This window comes from Halyomorpha halys, unplaced genomic scaffold (assembly GCF_000696795.3).
Source record: "Halyomorpha halys isolate HHAL.00 unplaced genomic scaffold, Hhal_1.1 Scaffold25.1, whole genome shotgun sequence".
Lineage (NCBI taxonomy): Eukaryota > Metazoa > Arthropoda > Insecta > Hemiptera > Pentatomidae > Halyomorpha > Halyomorpha halys.
Window position 1 is genome coordinate 392755 of NW_027107314.1, and position 20911 is coordinate 413665.

Below are 20911 nucleotides of genomic sequence, written 5' to 3' on the forward strand. Positions count from 1 at the left end.
TATTTACTCAAAATAAAGAATATTGTGTTGTAAATATTGTTTTAGAAATTTAGTTAAAAAAATAATGTTAATTAGAATTTTCAGACAAAAAGTTTGATTCCCTGGCCAATAGTAGTTAACCAAGAGCACATGAATTTATTTTAGGTTTATAAGTTAGTATTGGGAGTGAATATATCATTAGATGGCAAATGCCACAGTCATGCTATTAAAATTCATATATATTTAGTAATATGCAATATCAAATAATATACATTATATTGTCACCTAAGGTATGATACCTCGTAGATCCAAAAAAATAACATGATTTTGGTAAATTCAAAGATAAAGCATTAATTTTTATTTTTAAATAGTATTAAGTTTTTTGTTGGAGGTACAAGTAATCACTATCTAAGTGAGGATATTTAGTAATACTATTAATAGCCAAGATTGTATTATTACTATTAATATAAATCACAACCACATCTTTAAATTTTGATGAAGATCTCTTTGGGTGACTTACAATTTGACTGCCATATGCCCCCAAAATCATTATTATTCCACTGATTTAGTATAGATAAAGATAAAGAAATTATAAATAATAAAATAAATATATATATGCTACTTTTCTACTTTCATTTACTTATGTATGTAATGTAATTGTAAGGGAGGAGAGTATTGCGATTGTGCAAAATGTCGAATCCAAGTTTTGCACAATTTTCGGTATGTATGTGTTAACTAAAGTCTTAACTCAAAAACAAAAAGGTCGTACGGAACTGAAATTAAGGCGGGTGTACAGTCAGGAATGTGGCAGCAAATTTTTCGATAAAATAAAGAATTGCCATTCACAAAAACTGTGAATAATATATTAAAAAAAAAAAATAGTAAAATTCACATTTTTTCAACTTTTTCCATAACGGCTTTAACGATTTTGATCAAACTCGGCATGTCAATGTACGATTGAATGGTTTTAATTAAATATCATCTAGGTCTTATCTTTATTGATATAGTCTGATAGGGTTGTCTTAAATGACGAATTTAAAAAAAAAAAAAATTTTTCTAAAGCACCTTTAATTTTGTTTATTTGAAAAAAAAAAAAATTACCATTTCTCGTTTTTAGCAATAATAAATAATAAATAAATACAAAATATTGAAGTTTTTTTTTTTTTTATATTAAGGAGAAAAAAATCTGATTCGGAAGTAAAAACCGACTTCGTTATATTTTGTATTCTTGGCAGAAATAAATTTTGTAATCGTTATCCCCACCTCGAGAAACCCTAAAATACTAACTTCTATAGCAACAGAAAAGGACATTTTTTTTGTATTATGATATGGATTAACTCTTATGCTGATGATTTCTTGAATATCATCTAGTAGTCTTTTTGATGCACTTCACTTCATATGCGTTTATAAGTTAAAACTTTCATTGAAACCTCATTTAGCCTACTACAATGCTTCTCAAGGTAATTGCTGCTAAATAATTCAGATAATTAAATTAAACTTAAGATTAAGGTATTACTTTAAATAGAATAAATAATTGAAATTATTATAAAAACAATTTTTTTTTAATTACTATTATGTTTCTATTTTATCGTTTTATTTACTCAAAATAAAGTATATTGTGTCGTAAATATTGTTTTAGAAGTTTAGTTAAAAACAGAATTTTAATTAGAATTTTCAGACAAAAAGTTTGATTTGCCTTTTCGCCTTCCACGTTCTTAATTTTTTTTTTTGAAAATCACTAAAATAACGATAACGAGCACACGAATCTACACAAAAGTTGGGGACTTACGATAGTGAGCGAAAATTGTGTGATGCGAGCTTCGTACCAGATTTTTTTTAACGTGATATTCAATCAGGAACAAAACAACTATTCATAAAGTCATGAATTGATTAAGAGACACTGATCAGTTTGTTTTTATAGCTAACATAGGTGAAATGGCTGCATTAAGACCGCACTAAAGGTTTTATTAATGATAATATTTTGTCTTAATGGACGAATTAGTGAAATTCGACTAATTAGCTGAAAGTAACGAAGGTTCCTAACTGAAATAAAATCATTTTGTCGTTCTAAACAGATTCCCGTCATATCTCAGCGTCAGATCCATATCTTTTGGGTGCAGTCATGATCAAATGGTCAAACTATGTGAAAGGATAATTCGCGTTAGAGAAATAAATTCAAGGAAGAAAAAATATTTGAATTTTTGCTATCAGTTCTAGAAGTCATTTAGCAAAAAATAAATAAAATATAAGTGTTTTATAGGTATCAAAAAGGATTTTTATTTTTATTATATATAAATTGTTTTTGATATTATTTTCAATTCTATTGGGACCTGTCTAAATACGTCTAGAATAATTTTAAAAATATGAATAAAAATTTTCCACGATTAAAATATATGAAAAAAAGTTATTTATGTGGAATATTTTGTAAATATCTTCCGATTTTGATTTTTTTTTGGTATTTGATCTCTTAAATCACTGCGAAAGTGTATAGAAATTTGGAGGGGGAGGGGCATGAAGAAAATGATTTTAAAATAAAAACGGATCCAAATTTTGTTGTATCTTTACCAACATCGCTCCGATTCAGTTTGTTTGTTTGTTTGTTTAGTGGCGCCAAACTTCATCGCTCCGATTCAGTTTTTTTTAAGTTAATGGAATTAATTACCTTTCATGAGGACACTAATAATTTACCAAAAATGTATACTTTTTGAGTTATGCGCAGATAATGTTTACTTTCTTCGTAGCTTTCAGGACCACATGTAACATTTTGCAAAAAAAAAAAAACTCGTGTAGTAATTACAAAATACGAAATACAGGTATGAACATCGCTTATGGACTTTGATAACCATTGGGTTTCACAGTCTAAAGCCCTAACGAACAACAGTTATCGAGATTTTGATAAACTTATCAATGCGGGTATTAGTACGTAAATTCTTCTATTTAGTTGGTACTTCTTATATAGAGGGCGTGTTATTGATAAACTAGAATTTGTTTAGACACACACACATTGGACATTCGACCGCAAAACATGGCAGCTGTTTTTTGTTTTATTAGGTTTTTTGCTCAACCGGCTTTTTAAAAACTAATTTCATAAATTGTTGAAATAATCTTCAGGAAATTTGTTACCTTGGAAGAATAATGTTAATATTAAGTTGTGGTAAGTGAATCCTGGTTGAAGGTTAAACATAATAATTAGCAAACATCTTAACATAAAAATTTTCTTTTTGTCAGCTTGTTTTACGGCCGATCGCTTCTTATGAGAAGGTTATCAATTATTCCGAACTACTTTATGGCTCACACCTTAATTTTGAAAAATGTTTTTTAAAACTCATAAAGCTTTAAAAATGGAAAGTTTAACCAATGTAGTACAATAAAACATAAGATTCCTTAGAATATGTAACTGTTTTATGGTAATTCAATAAAATACGATTAAAATAAGATGGCCCTTTTTTGGTTTTTTGGACCACGTACTATAAATTTGCAGAAAATAGACTTTCTCAGATTTTGAATCAGACGTTGCTTACTTCACTGTATTAATTAGTGTTAATGTCCCTGCTGAGTTTTGACTTTACATTTTGTAATGTTCCTTTTTTTTTTTAAATATAAACTAAATGTTTTAATCAGGTTGTATATTTGATTATGTGATTTTTTCTCATTATTGTTAGATTAGTATTATCGGCTTAATATAAACAATATAGCTTTTAGATGAACTACATGTTCCATACCTGTTCAAGATAGAAGGGATAGATTTCGCGCCACAGTTTCTCGGCTTCCAGCTAAGCTCAGGAATCTCATCATCGCTCTCCGACGACAGATCACACTCTACTGAAGGAAAGCTGACGAAAATAATCAAAATGTAGATTTATTTTCAAGATGGTGGGGCACACCTTGCGCGAAGTTAAAGGTTAGCAGAGCCGGGTAGTGGGAGGGGGCCAGTATGCTAGTGGGGCGCTAACTGTGTGAGCGGTAGGTAGTGCGTCCGCTCGTGGCAGGTGTGGCAACTCCAAGATCGTCATGATCAAGAAGGAGAAGCCCATGATGTCCGTGTCGGCCATCATACAGTCCCATTGGGGAAGAGGTAATTTCTTACTAATTATTTTCTTAATAGTTCAATCCAAGTAATGAATGTTGTACCTGTGGTGGTTTTATGCTATCGGCAATGTATCGATGAATTGGGACATTAACTACTGCTACCTCACTTTTTCATCAAGTTCTTCGTTTTTGAATATTTAATTTTTTTTTTTTGTATTTTCTACATTTCATAGATGTTCTGTTAACGTGTAATTGGATACTCTCATAAAATTAATTAACATGTATTTAACATAACTGTAACATTTTTGACCCAATTCATTGGCCATTTTCAAGTATAATCCTCTTCACCCCAGTCATATGAAATTATTAGATTGTATATATTCATATATACAACGCACGGAAGTATTGGTTAATTGTTTCTTATCCTCAGCTGTTTTTTCGGGGCTTTTATGTCTAAAATATATGAATTAATATTATATACATGATTAATTTTTAAAACTATATTACTATTAAAATTGTACAAGCCAAAAGTTTTTTTCCCTTCAAATTTGGGCAAAATTTAATTCTGTTTTAAAATTAAATTGGAAGCAAATTTTAAATTAGCTTGCATTTTAAATTTTTAATAATAAAAAAAAAAATGTGTATTACCATTTTTTCAATTTTGTCCATGTTTCGTTCATACTAACTTTGTTCACAATCAGAATTCTATTGGTACTGTTAAACTAAATTATATTTACTTGTTTTATTTGATACCGAAGAGGGTTTGCATTCCAATATAAGATGTGCTACTCCATATAAAAATATTGATCGTTATTATTTGAATTTTAAAAATGTGAATAATTCTACATTTTATATTATGTTGATTGCTACCAATGAGGTTAACATGGAGTTTGAAACTAATACCTGGCACTGTTATTTATTATTCTATTTTAATTTGTTTAATAAACCTCCAGCGTTATCTATTTGTCAATAGATACTACTTAATTTAATCTCATAAAGGAATAAAAGAGTAAATAATTGATATTTTAAGGGATTTTTTATGATTTGGATTTCAAGTCAGTAATAAATTTTAATATCCGTTTTATTTAAAAATGTTCAAGCTGTCAAGTATATTACGAATTTATTCAGATTTTATTTTATTTATTTTTTTACATATTACGGTTAATAATAAAATATTTATTCATAGTTGTTTTTGGTTGTTTTATGAATGACCATAATTCAGAGACATTTGTAACGGAGATTATAAATAAATGTTTCTCTTAATTTTCTGTACTTTACTATAATACTATTGAATTTATCGACCAAGATCCTACAGCTACGTTTAGATTTTTTTTAAATACTAATTTTTTTGGATGGAGTCAGATTGTTTTGTTTTTTTGGAGGGGGAGGGGATATTACATAAAATACCGGATTTTTTTATTTACTGGTTACATCCGCGGTCTATAAAGTAAAAAACTTTTTGATTTTATTGTCTTTGTACTAATTATATATCTTCTGATCCCCTGCCAAAAAGAACCATTTAAATTTATGTAAATAACAAACTTTAAAATAATTATATAATTAGGTACATTTAAATGTAAATTGATCTATGTAAGCTCCTAAGTTATTTTCAATCTAATTATCTAATGTTGAAGTACAATCATTCGTTTTAATATAATGTAATCAGTATAAAATATGTCTATTTAAAATTTTTCTATTATTTGTTTTTGGTTTATTATGTTTATTAGTTAAGCGAACTGTCAATCTTTATCTCAGTAATTTGGAGCACTCAAATGCTATTGTACTCACAAATTAGTGAACAATTCAAAGAAAACGTTTTAATTTTAAATACATTTTTGCTTTATCATAACATATATTCTTTTTTATTTTTATTTATTTTTTTTTTGAAAAAGTAAATATTATAAGAAGTCATAAAAGAAATTGGCATAAAAAGGTATTGCCTATAAATGTTGGCCACTAAAAACTGTTTTAAAATTTCAAAAGGTTTCTGTTATGTAACTATTAAAAAATAAATTAATATAATTATGACAAAAAATAATTTTCAGATTTTTTAAAAAAATGTTTTTATTTTTTCTTAGATGCGATTTCAGTCCTTTGATATTGTAACTATTTTTATTTCAAGATAGGAGTAGTCTTCGATTTTCAAAAAGGAAAGAAACATAAAATAAACAATTTTTTTTTCTTTGTAATTCTATAACGCATAACTGCATAGTTCTTTATTCAAGAATACAATTATGTTTTAATTTATTGATCTCTAGTTTGCGATTGGATTGCATTAGTCCCTTCTCACCAATTGGTGGACAATTCAAAAAGATCATCATAAAATTAAATAATATTCTGTTTGTTTTTTCACATTTATTTTATTTTATTTAATAAAGAAAATTTTTCAAGAATTATGGGGAAAAAAACTTATTATAAAATGATGGTGTTTAGCAACTCCGTTTTAAAATTTCAAAAGGTTTTTGTTACATAACGAATAAAAAATATATTAATAATTAGGTTATATAATAAGAATAATGTTCAGCATTTTTAAATTTTTTTTTTCATAAATGCCAATTGTCCTTTACTATTGTAACTATTTTATTAAGATAGGAGTAGCCTACGATTTTCAATAACAAATAATTTTTATTGCATTTAAATATTTCTGTATTTTATAACTAATTTTTTTTTTAATAGAAGAAAACAATTTTGTTTTAATTTATCGATCTCTTGTTTTTCGCTTTAATTATCTGCTTTGCTAATTACTCGTTTTATCGTAAAAAATCCTTTCATGCAACAGTAAAATAAATTGCATGATTGAATTATGAGCTATATATATTTTTTTTTTGTGGATCGTGATGTTGAGACGATAATAAATAATTATAGTTAGGCTACTTTTCCAGGTTTTATTTTTGTCGTATTCGTAGTCTGTAGTGAAAAAACCCAAAATTGCCATTCTCCATTTCACTCTTGCTTAGTATTATTCCAAAACTTCTTGTTGCGGACAGTTATTAGTTATTAAATTTATAATTTATTAGTTACCAAACAATTATGTATTTGATTAATCTCAATTTATATTCTGTATACTTGAATTTTTAATAATCAGTTTAAGAGAATCATTTTTAAATAAAACTTTAAAACTGAAATGTTGCTATGTAGTATAAAGAAATATAAAAAATACCATGTAGGATTTAGTGACAAATCTTGACAGTAATAGATACAATAAAATTTAAAAAAATAGATATGTACCACTACAACCCATGAGGGGTTAGATAGAGGTGTAGTACTTTGTTAGGAAGTACTTTTACTAGACCAACGGTTGTGCAAGGAGGTAAATGTTCAGAATCGCTCTCTACTGCCAGCTTTTTACCCAATCATGGGTACCCACTTATGAGACTGGGCGGACTCCGGGAGGGGGTCCCGAACCCACAGGGCTGACTCATGGCTAAGGTGAAACAGAAAATAATTATCTGCCACAGCTCGATTCGAACCCAACTCCTCGAATTTGTAACACATTGCCTTAACAATGAGCTACCCACTCCCCACAAAAAATTAAAATACCACATATAGTGGTTTATTATCGATTTTATTTCTTCAAAAATGTATTTCATTACTAGTCAAGAAAAAAATTATAAATACATATGTATTTTTCGCAAGTCCTGTACCTAAAGGCTTCCTATAAATTGAGAAGATTTCGGTTTATCTTTTCTTGGAGACTAACCTTGCTGGGGATTACTATTTATTTAATTATAATTAAAATAGGAAATTATAGTTAGTATCTCATAAAGACGTTTTACAACAATTTTCAATATATAGTTGAGTGCACGTGTATGTAGTTCATTTTTGTTTTAGCTATCTTAAAAAACTCTTTTTCACCAATTCCTAACTTAATGGCGCTATTATTTTACATTTCAATAATACTTATTTATTAAAACGATACATTATTTTATAACATATTTTCTGTATAAAAGAAAAATTTAATTCTTATTTATTGGAATCCTATAGCAATCCATTTAGATTTATTATTTCCAGCGTTTTTAAATGAATTTTAGTTGTGACCACAGTGGTAGGACTACGAGGGGTTGCCTCCTACAGGTTTCTAGTTAGTTACACACCTTTGTGGTTAGTTTGAATTCAGATATTTCCCTTGTTTCTGCAGAACGATTTTCCCCCAAGCGGCTTTGAACTATCTGAAGCTCCTTTCAATTTCTATTCCTTATTCACTGTTACGACTCTATACAATTCTGATGTAATACAATTAATTAATGTAGTTTGTTTTTATATGATAAAACAATTGAAATTGGTGATTACTTCGAGACCTCTCGGTGATTATTTAGTTAGTATCATGTTGATATATTATCTTATCGTTCTGTAGTTTGACACTGAGTGGAACTTGGAATACTATACTGAACACATCCATCTCTCTCATTCAAATTTAGTATTGACTGGTCAGAGGCTGTAATTATTTTTATTCTCGTTCAATTCTGAAAACCATTTCTAATATGGACAATTTTATAACAGAACATGGTTTCAGTGATGGTATGTATAACTATTTTTCCATTTCCTCCTAATACAAAATGTCTATTATAGATTTGTTCATGATATTAAACATTTTAAATTTAATTATATTTGCATTAAACTTATACTGTGGTTGAAGACTTGATTTTTTAATTTATATTTTATAATCTGCATTGGTTCACTGTAGATTATCAAATATTTGAAATTACTAGAACTCAATTGTAACCAACCGAATTTTTTTCGAAATTGTTAGTTATAAGTTATATCAATACTGTTTCATGAATTTTTTTTTACAAGACTCTGCTCAATCTAATAATGATATTGATGTGATTTGAAAATTCTTCGTTTTATCGAAAATATTCATACAGTCTCACACTTTTTATTATCTTGCAGCTTCTACGTTTCGGCAATTCCGGGCATTTCTTTGGATCTATCAACTTATTTACAATATCACAGCTGACATTGGTAATCGAACTGTTGCAGGCTATTATGTCTTTGTCCAATTTTATTATTAGTCAATAACTATTATCACGGTTTCACTTATTATAATTATCTAGTTTAAAATTTCTATTACTTTATCAACTTTATTATGTAAAGTTATTTCGAGCGATCCATTTATTTAATTTTTTTTTTCTAATAAATACCTATTACTTATAATTATATTTTATATTTTGGTATTTAAAAAAAAAAACTAAACTGAAATAAAACCCATCAGTTTTGAAATAAATTAAAATACAGGTAATTACTGATAAATTTCACAGAAATATATGTTAGTTCACTTATATTTATATCTACGAATCGTGGTTTTTGTATAATTACTTAGTTCAAGATATAAAAAAAAATTATGAGTCAATTTGTATGTGTATTATTGTAATGTGTCTAACTCCAAGGACCTGGGTTTGAATCCGGCTGGGCAGAAAATTGTTTTCTTTTACACTATAGCAGTGAGTCAATCCTGTGGGTTCTGGAGTTCTGGCGTGCACCCAGCCTCATAAATTGGGTACTCTTGATTGGGTAAAAATCTGGCGGTCGAGGGTGGTTCTGATCTAATCACTTCCTTGCACAACCGTTGGTTAGTAACAATATTTCCTTACTGCACCCATAACCCCTCATGGGTTGTAGCGCTACAGATTTTTATTTAATTTTTAATTAATTCTTGTAATGTGTCTTTATTTAATTCTGAATGCATCTTAGTTTAAGGTTGTTGTTATATTATTTTCCATTGAATATCCTTTAAATCTAGTTTATATGATCTGGAAGTGGTTTCCTTTGCACTTAGAGTATTTTAAACTCTCACTGGTAATACAGATTACATGCCTGTTAATATATCTGAGATAAAATTTGAAAGCGTGTGGACCTCGAGAAATGACCGAATAATTTAAATGATAATAGCTATTATAACTTTATTGTGTTGTCGGCATTGAAAACTTAACCTTGAAGTGGTTTTGCAGAAGCCTACCTGTTATTTGTATTAATGGTATGTGATTTCCGTGTCTAGACCTTTAAAATGAATTTTGTTTTTATATATAATATAAAAATAAATATATAATACATGTCTTAACTTGACTATAGACCGTTAGCACTTTACCCTTGACAATTTTTTTTCTTTTTCTCGTTGTTAAAATGTACAATGTTTGAAGAATAAAAAAGAAACCTTCATAACATCTACATTATCAACGACCTTTAAAAACCCCCCGTAAATAGCTTGTCCTTGACACAGTTCATTTTGACAGTTGACACTAATGTATTTATTTTAAACAATAATAAAGGAGTAAATATTCTCAAAAATGGAGAGTCATGATTCTTAGAGAAGGAAACTCAAGTCAAAATAATCTTATTTGTTTGATAACACCAGGAATCGATTAATGATGGGTAATTAAAACATAATGAGTTTTTAATCTTTTTAGAGATATTGTAGAATTGTTGTGGTGTTTAGCGCGGTTTCGGTAGCATTATCCTTATGGCATGTTATCACTCTCATATTTACGTTTATCATTAGTGTTTGCTTTTATATTTCTCACTTTACATCTGTGCCTAGACTTTTTTTTAATTTATCTTTTTTTTCAAACCCCATTTGTACATTTAAAAAAATATATTTATTTTACAGTCAACTCCTTCATGATTATCCTATGGAATTGAGTGGCGTGATTGTCGGTAGTAACCGAAAATTGGGGTTAATCCATGTGTCAAGTAAAAACACATTATTTCACTACATACATGCTATTAAATATACTAATCAATTTACAGTAAGCATAAGTAATAAAATGTCTAAAGTGAATTTGCGATTGAATGTAATAAAAGAATAAAAAAAATTATTACAGTTTTTGAAAATAATCTGTCACTTGTTTTTTTTTTCGTTAAATAATAAGTTCTTATAATCTACAACTGAATTTTGCGCAAATCATTTTTCTTGCTCAAAAATATAAACCCAAAGCTCTTTGTGTGTGTTCATGAGACAAATAGTGAAAAACATAATAACAAATAAAATACAATGATAACTAATTATATTATAATAATGATAAAGAGAAGCTCAAAATAATGAAGGAGAGAACTTACGTGTTCTAGTACCAATTCTTCTTTGAAGAAGAAGATTCTCTATCGTTAATTCGCCTTTTTTACAGATTCATTTTCAGACTTTTGTTATAATAATTTGATAATTTGATAACAATTTGATCTTGAAAGTGCTCCAAGCATGGATTATCAACTCATCATATTGTTTCAATGATGTAGTTTTCGTTAACGTGTTTCCCTCCTGTAACAGTTTTCACTAATTTAGCTGATGTTCTACCGATCCTCTTCGCCAATTCTTGTTGGTTTATTTTTGTTGATATGATTCTCTAAACTTAGTAGCAGTTTTCTTAATCATACAAAGTATTTATGGAAGTATAGTAACGGGAAGAATTGCGATCGTGAAGAATATAGAATTCTAGTTTTCTACAGAAATACGATTTTTGAGGTCTCTTGATTCCTAATAATCTCTGGTAAAATATTTTGTGCATGTGCGTAGATACGTACTTGCGCGCAAGCAGCTTATTTCAAAAACAAGTCGTTCGAAACTTTAATTAAATATTAAAGGTATTTTTGATAAAAATCAATTTACCATTAGTCCCACTCACTTTTAGACATTTTTACGATTGTCTCAAAAATGGCTTTATTAATGTTTTTCAAAATCGGTACATCATTGTACAATTAAATAATGTTTAATATCAGCTTTGTCTTATCCTCATTAAAATAGTCTGAAAGAACATAAATGCCGAATTTTCAAAATGGCTTCCTCTAAAATATCTTTATTTTTTTTTTGTTTGATATAACTAACCAGTTCATATTTTTATTAATAATAAAAAATGGATAAATATGGGCTATGAAAGGATTTGATTTCCAATTTCAAGAGATATGAAAAAAAAAAATTCCTGATTAAATTTACATTTCCGGAAACAAGAGGAGTAATACGGACGAATGGTATAGCGTTGATAAATCCAAGGTTTTAGAGAAAATAATATTTAACATATAAGTTATTGAAGGTAAGAAGAATGGCGAAGTACACCCATTTGTTGATCAAATGAAATAGGGGTTGTGAAATGGAAGGGAAAGAAAAAGAAAAGGAATAAATCGAAAAACTTGTAGTTAGCTTGTAGACTGGTATTAATTGTAAAAGAAAACTGTGGAAGAAAAAAAAAATGTTATCTATCTATTATATTATATCATGTAAAAATAGGTAACTTATATTTGTCCAGTCACGGATTGATCAGTATGCTGTGTAATGTAGCAACCCGATGTATTTGGGCAGCATGAATGAATAAAGTATTTCTTTCTCTCTCCTGGGTTTGTTCCATTACCAGTTAGACTGCCAGCGAAAGCGCAGTGCGTTTTTGACGTTTCGTCAGACTGATAAATTGTTGTTCTTACCATAGCTTTTAAATTTTTAATTTATCTTGACTTATACATGAGCCTTTCAGTTTGAACTCCTTTAAATATTATTAGTATTATCTGTGTTGCTTTTATTACAATTTAGCATTGGATTGATGGTTAATGTAAATTTTAGTTGACTGTTTTTACCCCTACTTTTTTTAAAAGGTAGAAGTGCTCTTCTGAAAACTAAAATTTTCATTAGAAAAAATAGTAAGGGGATTACTATAGAAATTTCTGTTCCGATATAAGAAAAGATTAATTTAAACTCAAAGTAGATTGTTAATTAATCGTTGCATCCGTGCACTGCACCTGATTTTTATAATTGGAATAAAAGCAGAAAAATGCTGAGCCTTGTGTACTTCGTAAGATTTAATGGAAATACATGATCGTTATTTCTATAAAATTAGAGAATATGTCCGATTCTTCTAGTTCATTTTAAACATATCTCATGACTTTGATTGCCTTTCAAATGAGTTTCATTAAGAGTTAGTTTTATTCAGAATTAATGGAATATTCATTTTCTTAGAGATGCACTTCCTTTGAATGATTTCCTTGGCTTATGGTTGTGTCGGTTGGAGAAAAGTCTCCGTGAACAATGACGAAGGGAGAAAGCAAGGTCAAGCCGCTCTTTGGTTGTAACCATAACGACGATTAGTATTACGTAAACCCGAAGATATTACCCACTGCCTATCTGCGGCTACTTCCCACCGCGGTTGCATTGAAGGTAGATCATCTCTGTATTCGTCAAGTATTGATTTTGTTTATACTCTATTCATTGGTACTACATTTTCTTTCTCTTTTTTATTTGTTTATTTTTTAAGCGTTTTATTTAAAAATAACGCAACCAGTCCCACTCAAGGGCGATAGGGACTGTTAGTATCCATTCATACTATATATAATCCTATGTACAATCCTATTATTTAAATTTTGATATGCCCTGTATTTGGGACATGAGTAACTTGTTAGGAACCTCTGTAAAACTGTTTTAGATGGGCAAATACGTACAAATATTTTTGAATATTCACAGGAGGATGGGAGGTCAGTGGGCCGATGGGGTAAAGAGGGCTACTACAGAAGGAACTATTGTTTTCTCACTTTATAAAGAGTGCTGCAACATAATTTAACGCCGCGATTGTGAACATTAAGAGCTACACAAACTTGTAACAGGATTTTTTATTAGTTATAAAAATGGTCAAAAATTAGTTTGGGCTAATACTTTTATTATCGATCATAAGCGTATGGGATGCCATGGATTGCGTGATCCTGGCCCATCGGACCCTTAGTGTAGAGATGGCACTGAATATATACCAAACTTCTTTTTTGTAGTTGTATACATAGTTTTGTTGGTCCAAAATAGGATCCACTGGTGTAGTCACAAAAATCACGCGGAGCTTCTCAAGTATACCTGCAGATTAAATTTTCTTTTGCTTACTTGACTCCACTTTCCTGTTTATTTGTGGCATTGAATGATGCAAGACTTTTCTGTGCTTGTCTGCATCTTGCAAAATCCTTGGAACCTCGTTGAAGCTGTGTAAAGTCCATCTCTCTAAGGACTATTGTCTCATTTTTTAAGTACACCCTGACATACATAGGTCGTTCTGATTACTTGTAAGTTGTGGGACATTTTCCAGAAGATAACCTAATGAGAGTCTCCAACATCTCTCACCTATCTGCTGAACTCCAGTACTTCACTACACTCGCTGGACGATCAATGATACATAGGAATGAACCATTGACTGCACACCGAGTCCTCGGTACTTCTTTAGTACAAACTACATCGGCAAAAAATGCTTTTCTTAGTAGTATTTTCTCAAGGTGTAACGGAATTAATCCCAAACATTTTTAGATTTAATGAAGGATCTTGTCTGTTACATCTTATTTGGCAGTCCCTCTTTTGAATGAAAAATGACCGCTTCTGTCTAATTGAATTGACTTAGTTAAACCTCCCTTGATAAGCGAAGCCGGCTGGATTATGTTTAATCCTTGGTGGCTTCAATTACATTAAACACTTGGGGAATGAAAAATCAGATAATTGTTTTGTCTTTTTATTATTTTCTATTGCTATGTCGGTGGTTCCAGAATAAGAATCATCAATACTATTATTTTGTTCTTTATAGAATGACGATTGATATAAAGAATTCATGCCGACGGTTAATCCAAATAATAGCTTTATTCAAGTTTGTTATAACTGTATAACTAGGTGAGGGCAACGATACCCTTATCCATTTATGGTTCCACCCACTTATTGTGAACGACTTTCACTTTTATTGTTATAAAAGTGAGCCTTTGATTGCTATTTTTTATTTTGTCGTATTCTAAGAAGTTTATTTTTTAATGTTCTTGATATCACTTAAGAAATTTTAATATTTATTAGTATTGATGTATTATATAGGAGTTAAATTGCTTACTTCTTGCTTCTGTTAATCCTAAATTATTGCTTTGTTTATTGTAGACCATTTTTGGTTTATGTATGGTTATGAATTTTTTTTTTATTGTTGGCGGGTTTTGCTTGTTCAAACAATGTCTTATGTTTTCAGTTGATTAACTATTTTTGAGTTATTTGGAAATTCGATAAGGCCTGTTGCGTGAGTATAGACTAAAAGATAAAAAGGGGGCAAGGTCTGCGTTCTTTGGCTGGCAAAACTAGTGCACGAAAAATATTCTCCTGCTTTTTTTGGAATGTTACCTTGTAAGATCGATAAACCTGGATAAATTATTGTATATAACTTCTGTATCCTTTTGAACCAATATCATTAATAAATATTCATAAACATCTGCATTAGTTCTGTTTATTTTGACCCTTAATTTAATTAGCATTAGCTTTTGACCCTAAATTTACTTAATCTCAATAACGATTTTTTACGTAACCGTGTTTAATCCATGAATAATTAAACTCATACCATTAAAAAATCTACGGATTAACATTCAATTTAACTTTAAAATAAGGTTCTTTATCAATGTCTGAATTGAATGAATTGCCGATTGCTTAGCTTTGAGGTATACACGTTCTACAATATTATTGAAATGTAAATCATTCTTTTTGTTAGCACCGTAGCAGGAATACCATTCACTAAAGAATTTATTATTCATTTTTTCTTTTCTTTTCAGAATAAAACCATTACTTTTGTAATTGTATTTATTTATGAATTGTTAATTATTCATAAGGGACATCCTTTGGTCGTTAATACGTAACAGTAACACTTTATCTGTATCATTACATTACACTAAATAGAAGTTTTAAGTATTTATAGAAAATAACTAAAATTATGATAATGATAGTGAACCTCATATGAATTTAAAATGTCATAAAAGATTCCTGACTTTTAATCCACATCTTGGAACTGCCCTCCATTTGCCCTAAGATGTTTAAACTTATTGGTTTTAAAATATTAATATTTATACCTTAAAATTTATTGCGGGAATGTGATATTTTTATTATAAATGCTTAACAATAACTACATTATGAATCTGAACATCATTCATTATATTATCGGCTTAAGAGTTAGTGTGTTGAGCACATTGAGAAACTTATTGTTCACTACCTGTGAACTCTATTCCAACATACAAAAATATAATAGTTTGCTTGAAGAAGTTTGTCGGGGGGTGCGGTCAGCAAAGAACAACATAAATAAACAAAACCATATTTATTTATTTTATGCCGACGTTTCGACCTGAGTTTCAGGTCTTCATCAGGGTTATAGCTGGTGATGCCGTGGGATATAGTGCCGTAGGTGTCTTCTGTTTCATCAGGGATGTCCAGGTCTCCTGGCCTTCGTCTGGTCGAAGTCCATCCTCCTGACTGTGGTGGTGCTTCCCCGTCCAAGCCTTCCACTCAACAGGAAGGACATTCCTGATGAAACAGAAGACACCTACGACACTACATCCCACGGCATCACCAGCTATAACCCTGATGAAGACCTGAAACTCAGGTCGAAACGTCGGCATAAAATAAATAAATATGGTTTTGTTTATTTATGTTGTTCTTTGCGGACCGCACCCCCCGACAAACTTCTTCAAGCATTAATCTACGGTCTACTATCTACACCTCAAAAATATAATAGATTAGTGAATGCCGTTGTTTTATATATTAGGATTTTAAATTATTTCGGATCGTTAGCTTCGGTGATTCGGCTCAGGAACGAACGGATCCCTAAACTATTCCCAAACACTGAACAGACTTGTACAGTTCCGAGGGATTGTCCCAGGCATTGGTGTGACGATTCCATTAAGACTGATCTTGTAGATTTGGGATTGTACGGCCATCACTGAATAGACGTCTTTTGACAAAGTTTGGAGATATCGTATACCTTCGGGTTCTCTAAGCCTTTATTATATTTGATTTTAAAAAAAAATTAAAATAATTAAAACATTAAAACAATTTTTTAGCTGGTGACATACTAGTCTATGGACAGCTATTAGTAAGATGTAAACTGACAGCCAAACTTACATATTTTTGGTTTGGTATTAAATTTATCACTTAGTATTAATATTACATATTCATATTGGTGATATAAACTTTTATACCGGTTTAAATATGAATAAAATGTTAAACATTACATATCTATGCTAGATGCAGTAAGTTTATTGAATTGTTAATTAAATTAAGAAAAACAGGAATGGAATTACATACATATATATATACATATAAACTTATTATAAATAGAGATATAACCATCTGTCTAGAACACTCTTTGCAAATACATATATCGTCGACAAGCAATCCCCTGACACAGAGCTCGTAGACAAGACGCCCAAACAACTATTTTTAGACACGCGAGGCTGGAGGGTGTTTGTTATTATTTTGTCGGCTCTACTCTGCCGCTTCCTTCTCTGACGTTGACATATTGAAAAGTATATTTGCCTGTCTTGTTTTGGTTCTTTTTTACTGTGGGGAGAAATTGCGTCTAATCAGCAAAATTGGTCTGAAAGTATGTTTTATTTATTTGAGGTATAGATCTTATTTTTATCGTGATTCGTTATATTGGTTTATTAATAAATAAATTACTAAGTAGTGAGGTTCCTTAATATTTTTAAAACTAAGATTTTATTCGTTGTTTGTAAGAAGTTCATGTCATTGTCTTATTATTTGCTATTTATAAAAATGACGATTATGACCTCTCCCAGGTATCATACTATTGCTGGTTTTCCACAGGGTTCCTGTCCAAGTCCCATACTATCCAATCTCTTCATAAATGATTACTCAAGATTTAAAAGGGTTGATATAGCCCTTTTTATCGACAATACAGCGATTTTCACCTCTTCATACCGTATTCACGCAGTTGCCAATAGGCTAAAAGATACTTAAAAAAAATCTAACTATCTTAAAAAAATGGGGATTAGTATTAAATATTGATAAAACGCTCATTTTCACAAAACGACGGCCTTTTTTAAGTAATATCTCTGTCCCTTTTGCCAAAACAGTTAAATACTTAGCAGTCACTTTAGACAAACTATTATTGTACCTCCACATCATTTCGAAATCGGAAAAAGCAAGGAAAATTTTATATCAAATGTATTCATACTTTAATAAAAAATCAAAATCATCCCATGGAACTAAATTGATAAATATAAAGCAGTACTGAGACCCTTCTTAAGTTAGGCCTGCCCCATATGGTTTTACTACTTCAACCAATATAAAAAAATACAAGTATATCAAAACACATGCCTCAGAATCGTTAATAACAATCAACATTACACTAGAATATCTAAAATGCACACTGAATTAAATTTAGACATCATGTAGGATTACATATATAAACTGACACGTGATTTCTTCCAGTCTTTCCCCAACTAATTAAACCCTCTGATCAGAGAAATAGGAAATTACACTAGAACTACAACCCGTAGATATAAATACAAATGAACTAAACATATAAGAATGTAAACATAAATCAATGGTATGTATTTCATGCTACCCTATGATATGTATTTTATTCAATACAATATTACGTATTTTGTTTTAATTCAATAATGTTTGTTTTGTTTTTTCTCCCTTCGGTTTGTTTTACCAAAATGTAAAATAGAGAACTTTGTAAAATATAATTAGTATACGGAAAATTGTATTGTATAAGGGGGTATCCCATAACAATATAGTAAATATTGTACATTTTATATTTATACAATAACAATATATTTTAATATAAAAAAGGACAATGGGAGTATGTCTCTAAATTGAGACCAGAAAGTTATTAAATCATTATGACAAATTCTTGTTATTTTTCTGCTCAATTTTCTAAGTTAAGTGGGTGTGATCAGGTATTATATATATATATGTTGTTATATGTAATAAACATTTTTTTTTTTTATCTGTGTATATTAATTGTTCGTTAAAGCATTAGTCTCTTTTCCGGATATTCTTCTAATACGGGCTAGATCGGATGCAATAGACAGGCGCAAACCAATATTTAATGTTTATTTGTTGAGATAATATGAGGTGGAAATGAGATTTATGTTTTTTTATTTTCAGCTTTTCATCTATCTTGGGATTTAAACAGCTTCTTTACTTCAATTCTCTATTTTATTAATTTCATTTCAATAAAATAATCCTGTTGACGTTTTGGACCTGTCAGGCGCCAATTCTTTTCTATTTTCATTTTATTAATTGAATTTTCATAAAATCCTAAAATGCTTATTTACAGGACATTTTTGTGCAATTCCTAATAGAAATTTTTTCATTTATTTTAAAAAATCTAAAAACCTTTTACGCTTTATATTATTGTTTACTTTATTGTTCAATATAGATAGAACAGAAAATTACATTAATTGCCTTCGAATAACAAACCACCTAATAATTATGTTTTTTATGTTATTCAAGGACATCATAATATTTATGAAGCTTACGTGGAGACGTAATTTATGAATGATAAAATTATATTCTCAATTTTTTTGTTATTTATATTTTTAATATCCCCTACCTTTTGATTTCTGACCACGGAGGAATGAATTATATTCTTATATACCGCTTCAACGTTCATAAACCTTGTTTTTTTCTTGTTTTGTAAAATTTTTAATGTTTTACCTCGGATTTCCCCATTAAATCAAGTGGCTGTGTCTAGAGGTGAGATTTTGTTTCTAATTTATTTTATACGATTTCTTATTATTTCATATGAACAAAAAAAAAGTGTTTTGAAGTATATGCAAAGTATAGCATATCATGAAATTTACATCTTTTATTTATTAAAAGGAGTTGTACTACTAAATAAGTTTGTTTTAACTTTTTTCGCAGCTCGCAATGCTAAAGTGCAGTATAATTTTTTTTTTTTGTGATTGGTTATTTATTAGTTATTTTGTGGGAATGTTAAGTGAAAATTTTTAAATAAAAATATTTAGGCATTTTATTCATTCTGGACAAATATTTGATTTACTGTATGCATTGATTTTCAGTTTTCTTCCAAAACAATGTTTTTTGTACTCTTATAAATTGGTGTTGTTTACAGTCGTATTAGTGTTATTTAAAATTCTTTGAGAAGAATATTAATTAATCCAGATAATTTTTTGTTTTTTTAGAAATTTGTGAATTTAACATCCATCATAGAACATAATTAAAAGTACTTAACATCAATATAAATTGATTGGTCATATTTTAGAACTATTAAGACTTAATCTGAACACCATGTTCTCAATTTTATTTATATGGATTGCCTCTTCAGAGGCATATTGATACTACTGAAAATTAAGCTCGAATGATCGTTTTTTAATATACTGTTATAAAGTGTTTCCATTGCCTATTTATGTATTTACAATAGTTAAGCGAGAATACCTCCTGACTACTATCACTAAAATGAAATATTTCCTAAATTACTAGCGGCAACACAGTGGCGGTTGGTGGGGAGCACCAAGGCCACGATTTCCGCTCTGTTGGCTCACTGCAAGGACTTTCCACGACTTCGTTTTTTAACTAGTTCCTTCGCTTTTCTGGACCTAGTATTTTCCAAAACTTTTAATTGACACATATCGATACTCAAATAAAGGAATCTCTAAGAGGTTTCCATAATTACTAGTTAATATACTTATGTCTCGTTTAATTTGCTCTTTTTGTTGTTGTTAAGTTGATTATTAATCATTCATCATTATTTAAATTTTTTTTATAACCCCCTTCCTAGTCATCTCTGACATAGAGGTGTTATCTGCAGGGTACCATGATAAGGTATCGACTTTTATTTCGTGGGACCGGCACAGAAATAAAAGTCGACCACCTACCTAGGCCGGATTTGCAAGACCTCCTGCAGTTCCGAAGTTGTTAAGACCTACGCCTCAACACCCTCAGGTACAAAGGTCCTAAATACCTTTTGTGTTATGAACCTTTTCACTATTACAAGACGTTACATGAATTATATAATTAAGCGTAACTATTGCGATCATGAAAAAAATTTGAATTCTAGTTTTAACAGGTGTATTACTGCTTAAGTGTTCTGAATCGTAATAATCTAGTCGAGATTGTCTGCCTAGCCTATAAACGAAACGTTTCATGAAACTGAAATGAGGTATTTAAGGTATG

The 20911-nt window shown here is 29.6% G+C and overlaps 1 protein-coding gene across 10 annotated transcripts in view; it reads left to right on the plus strand.

Annotated features, from left to right (window-relative positions):
- The window catches only part of usp (ultraspiracle), a 114383-nt gene that overhangs the window by 3270 nt on the left and 90202 nt on the right, over window positions 1-20911 (plus strand). For 2 of the 10 annotated variants that reach the window (XR_010842951.1, XM_067045604.1), the window contains exon 1: window positions 3903-4054. The exons of 6 other annotated variants lie outside the window; for them this stretch is intronic. Coding sequence is in view for 3 of the 4 variants with exons in the window: in XM_067045604.1 (XP_066901705.1) it covers window positions 3991-4054 (64 nt within the window). In the remaining variant the exon portion in view is untranslated. Of the gene's footprint in view, window positions 1-3898; window positions 4055-8390; window positions 8527-20911 lie in introns of those variants that run through there. 2 more of the 10 variants (XM_067045608.1, XM_067045611.1) reach the window with 2 other exon arrangements.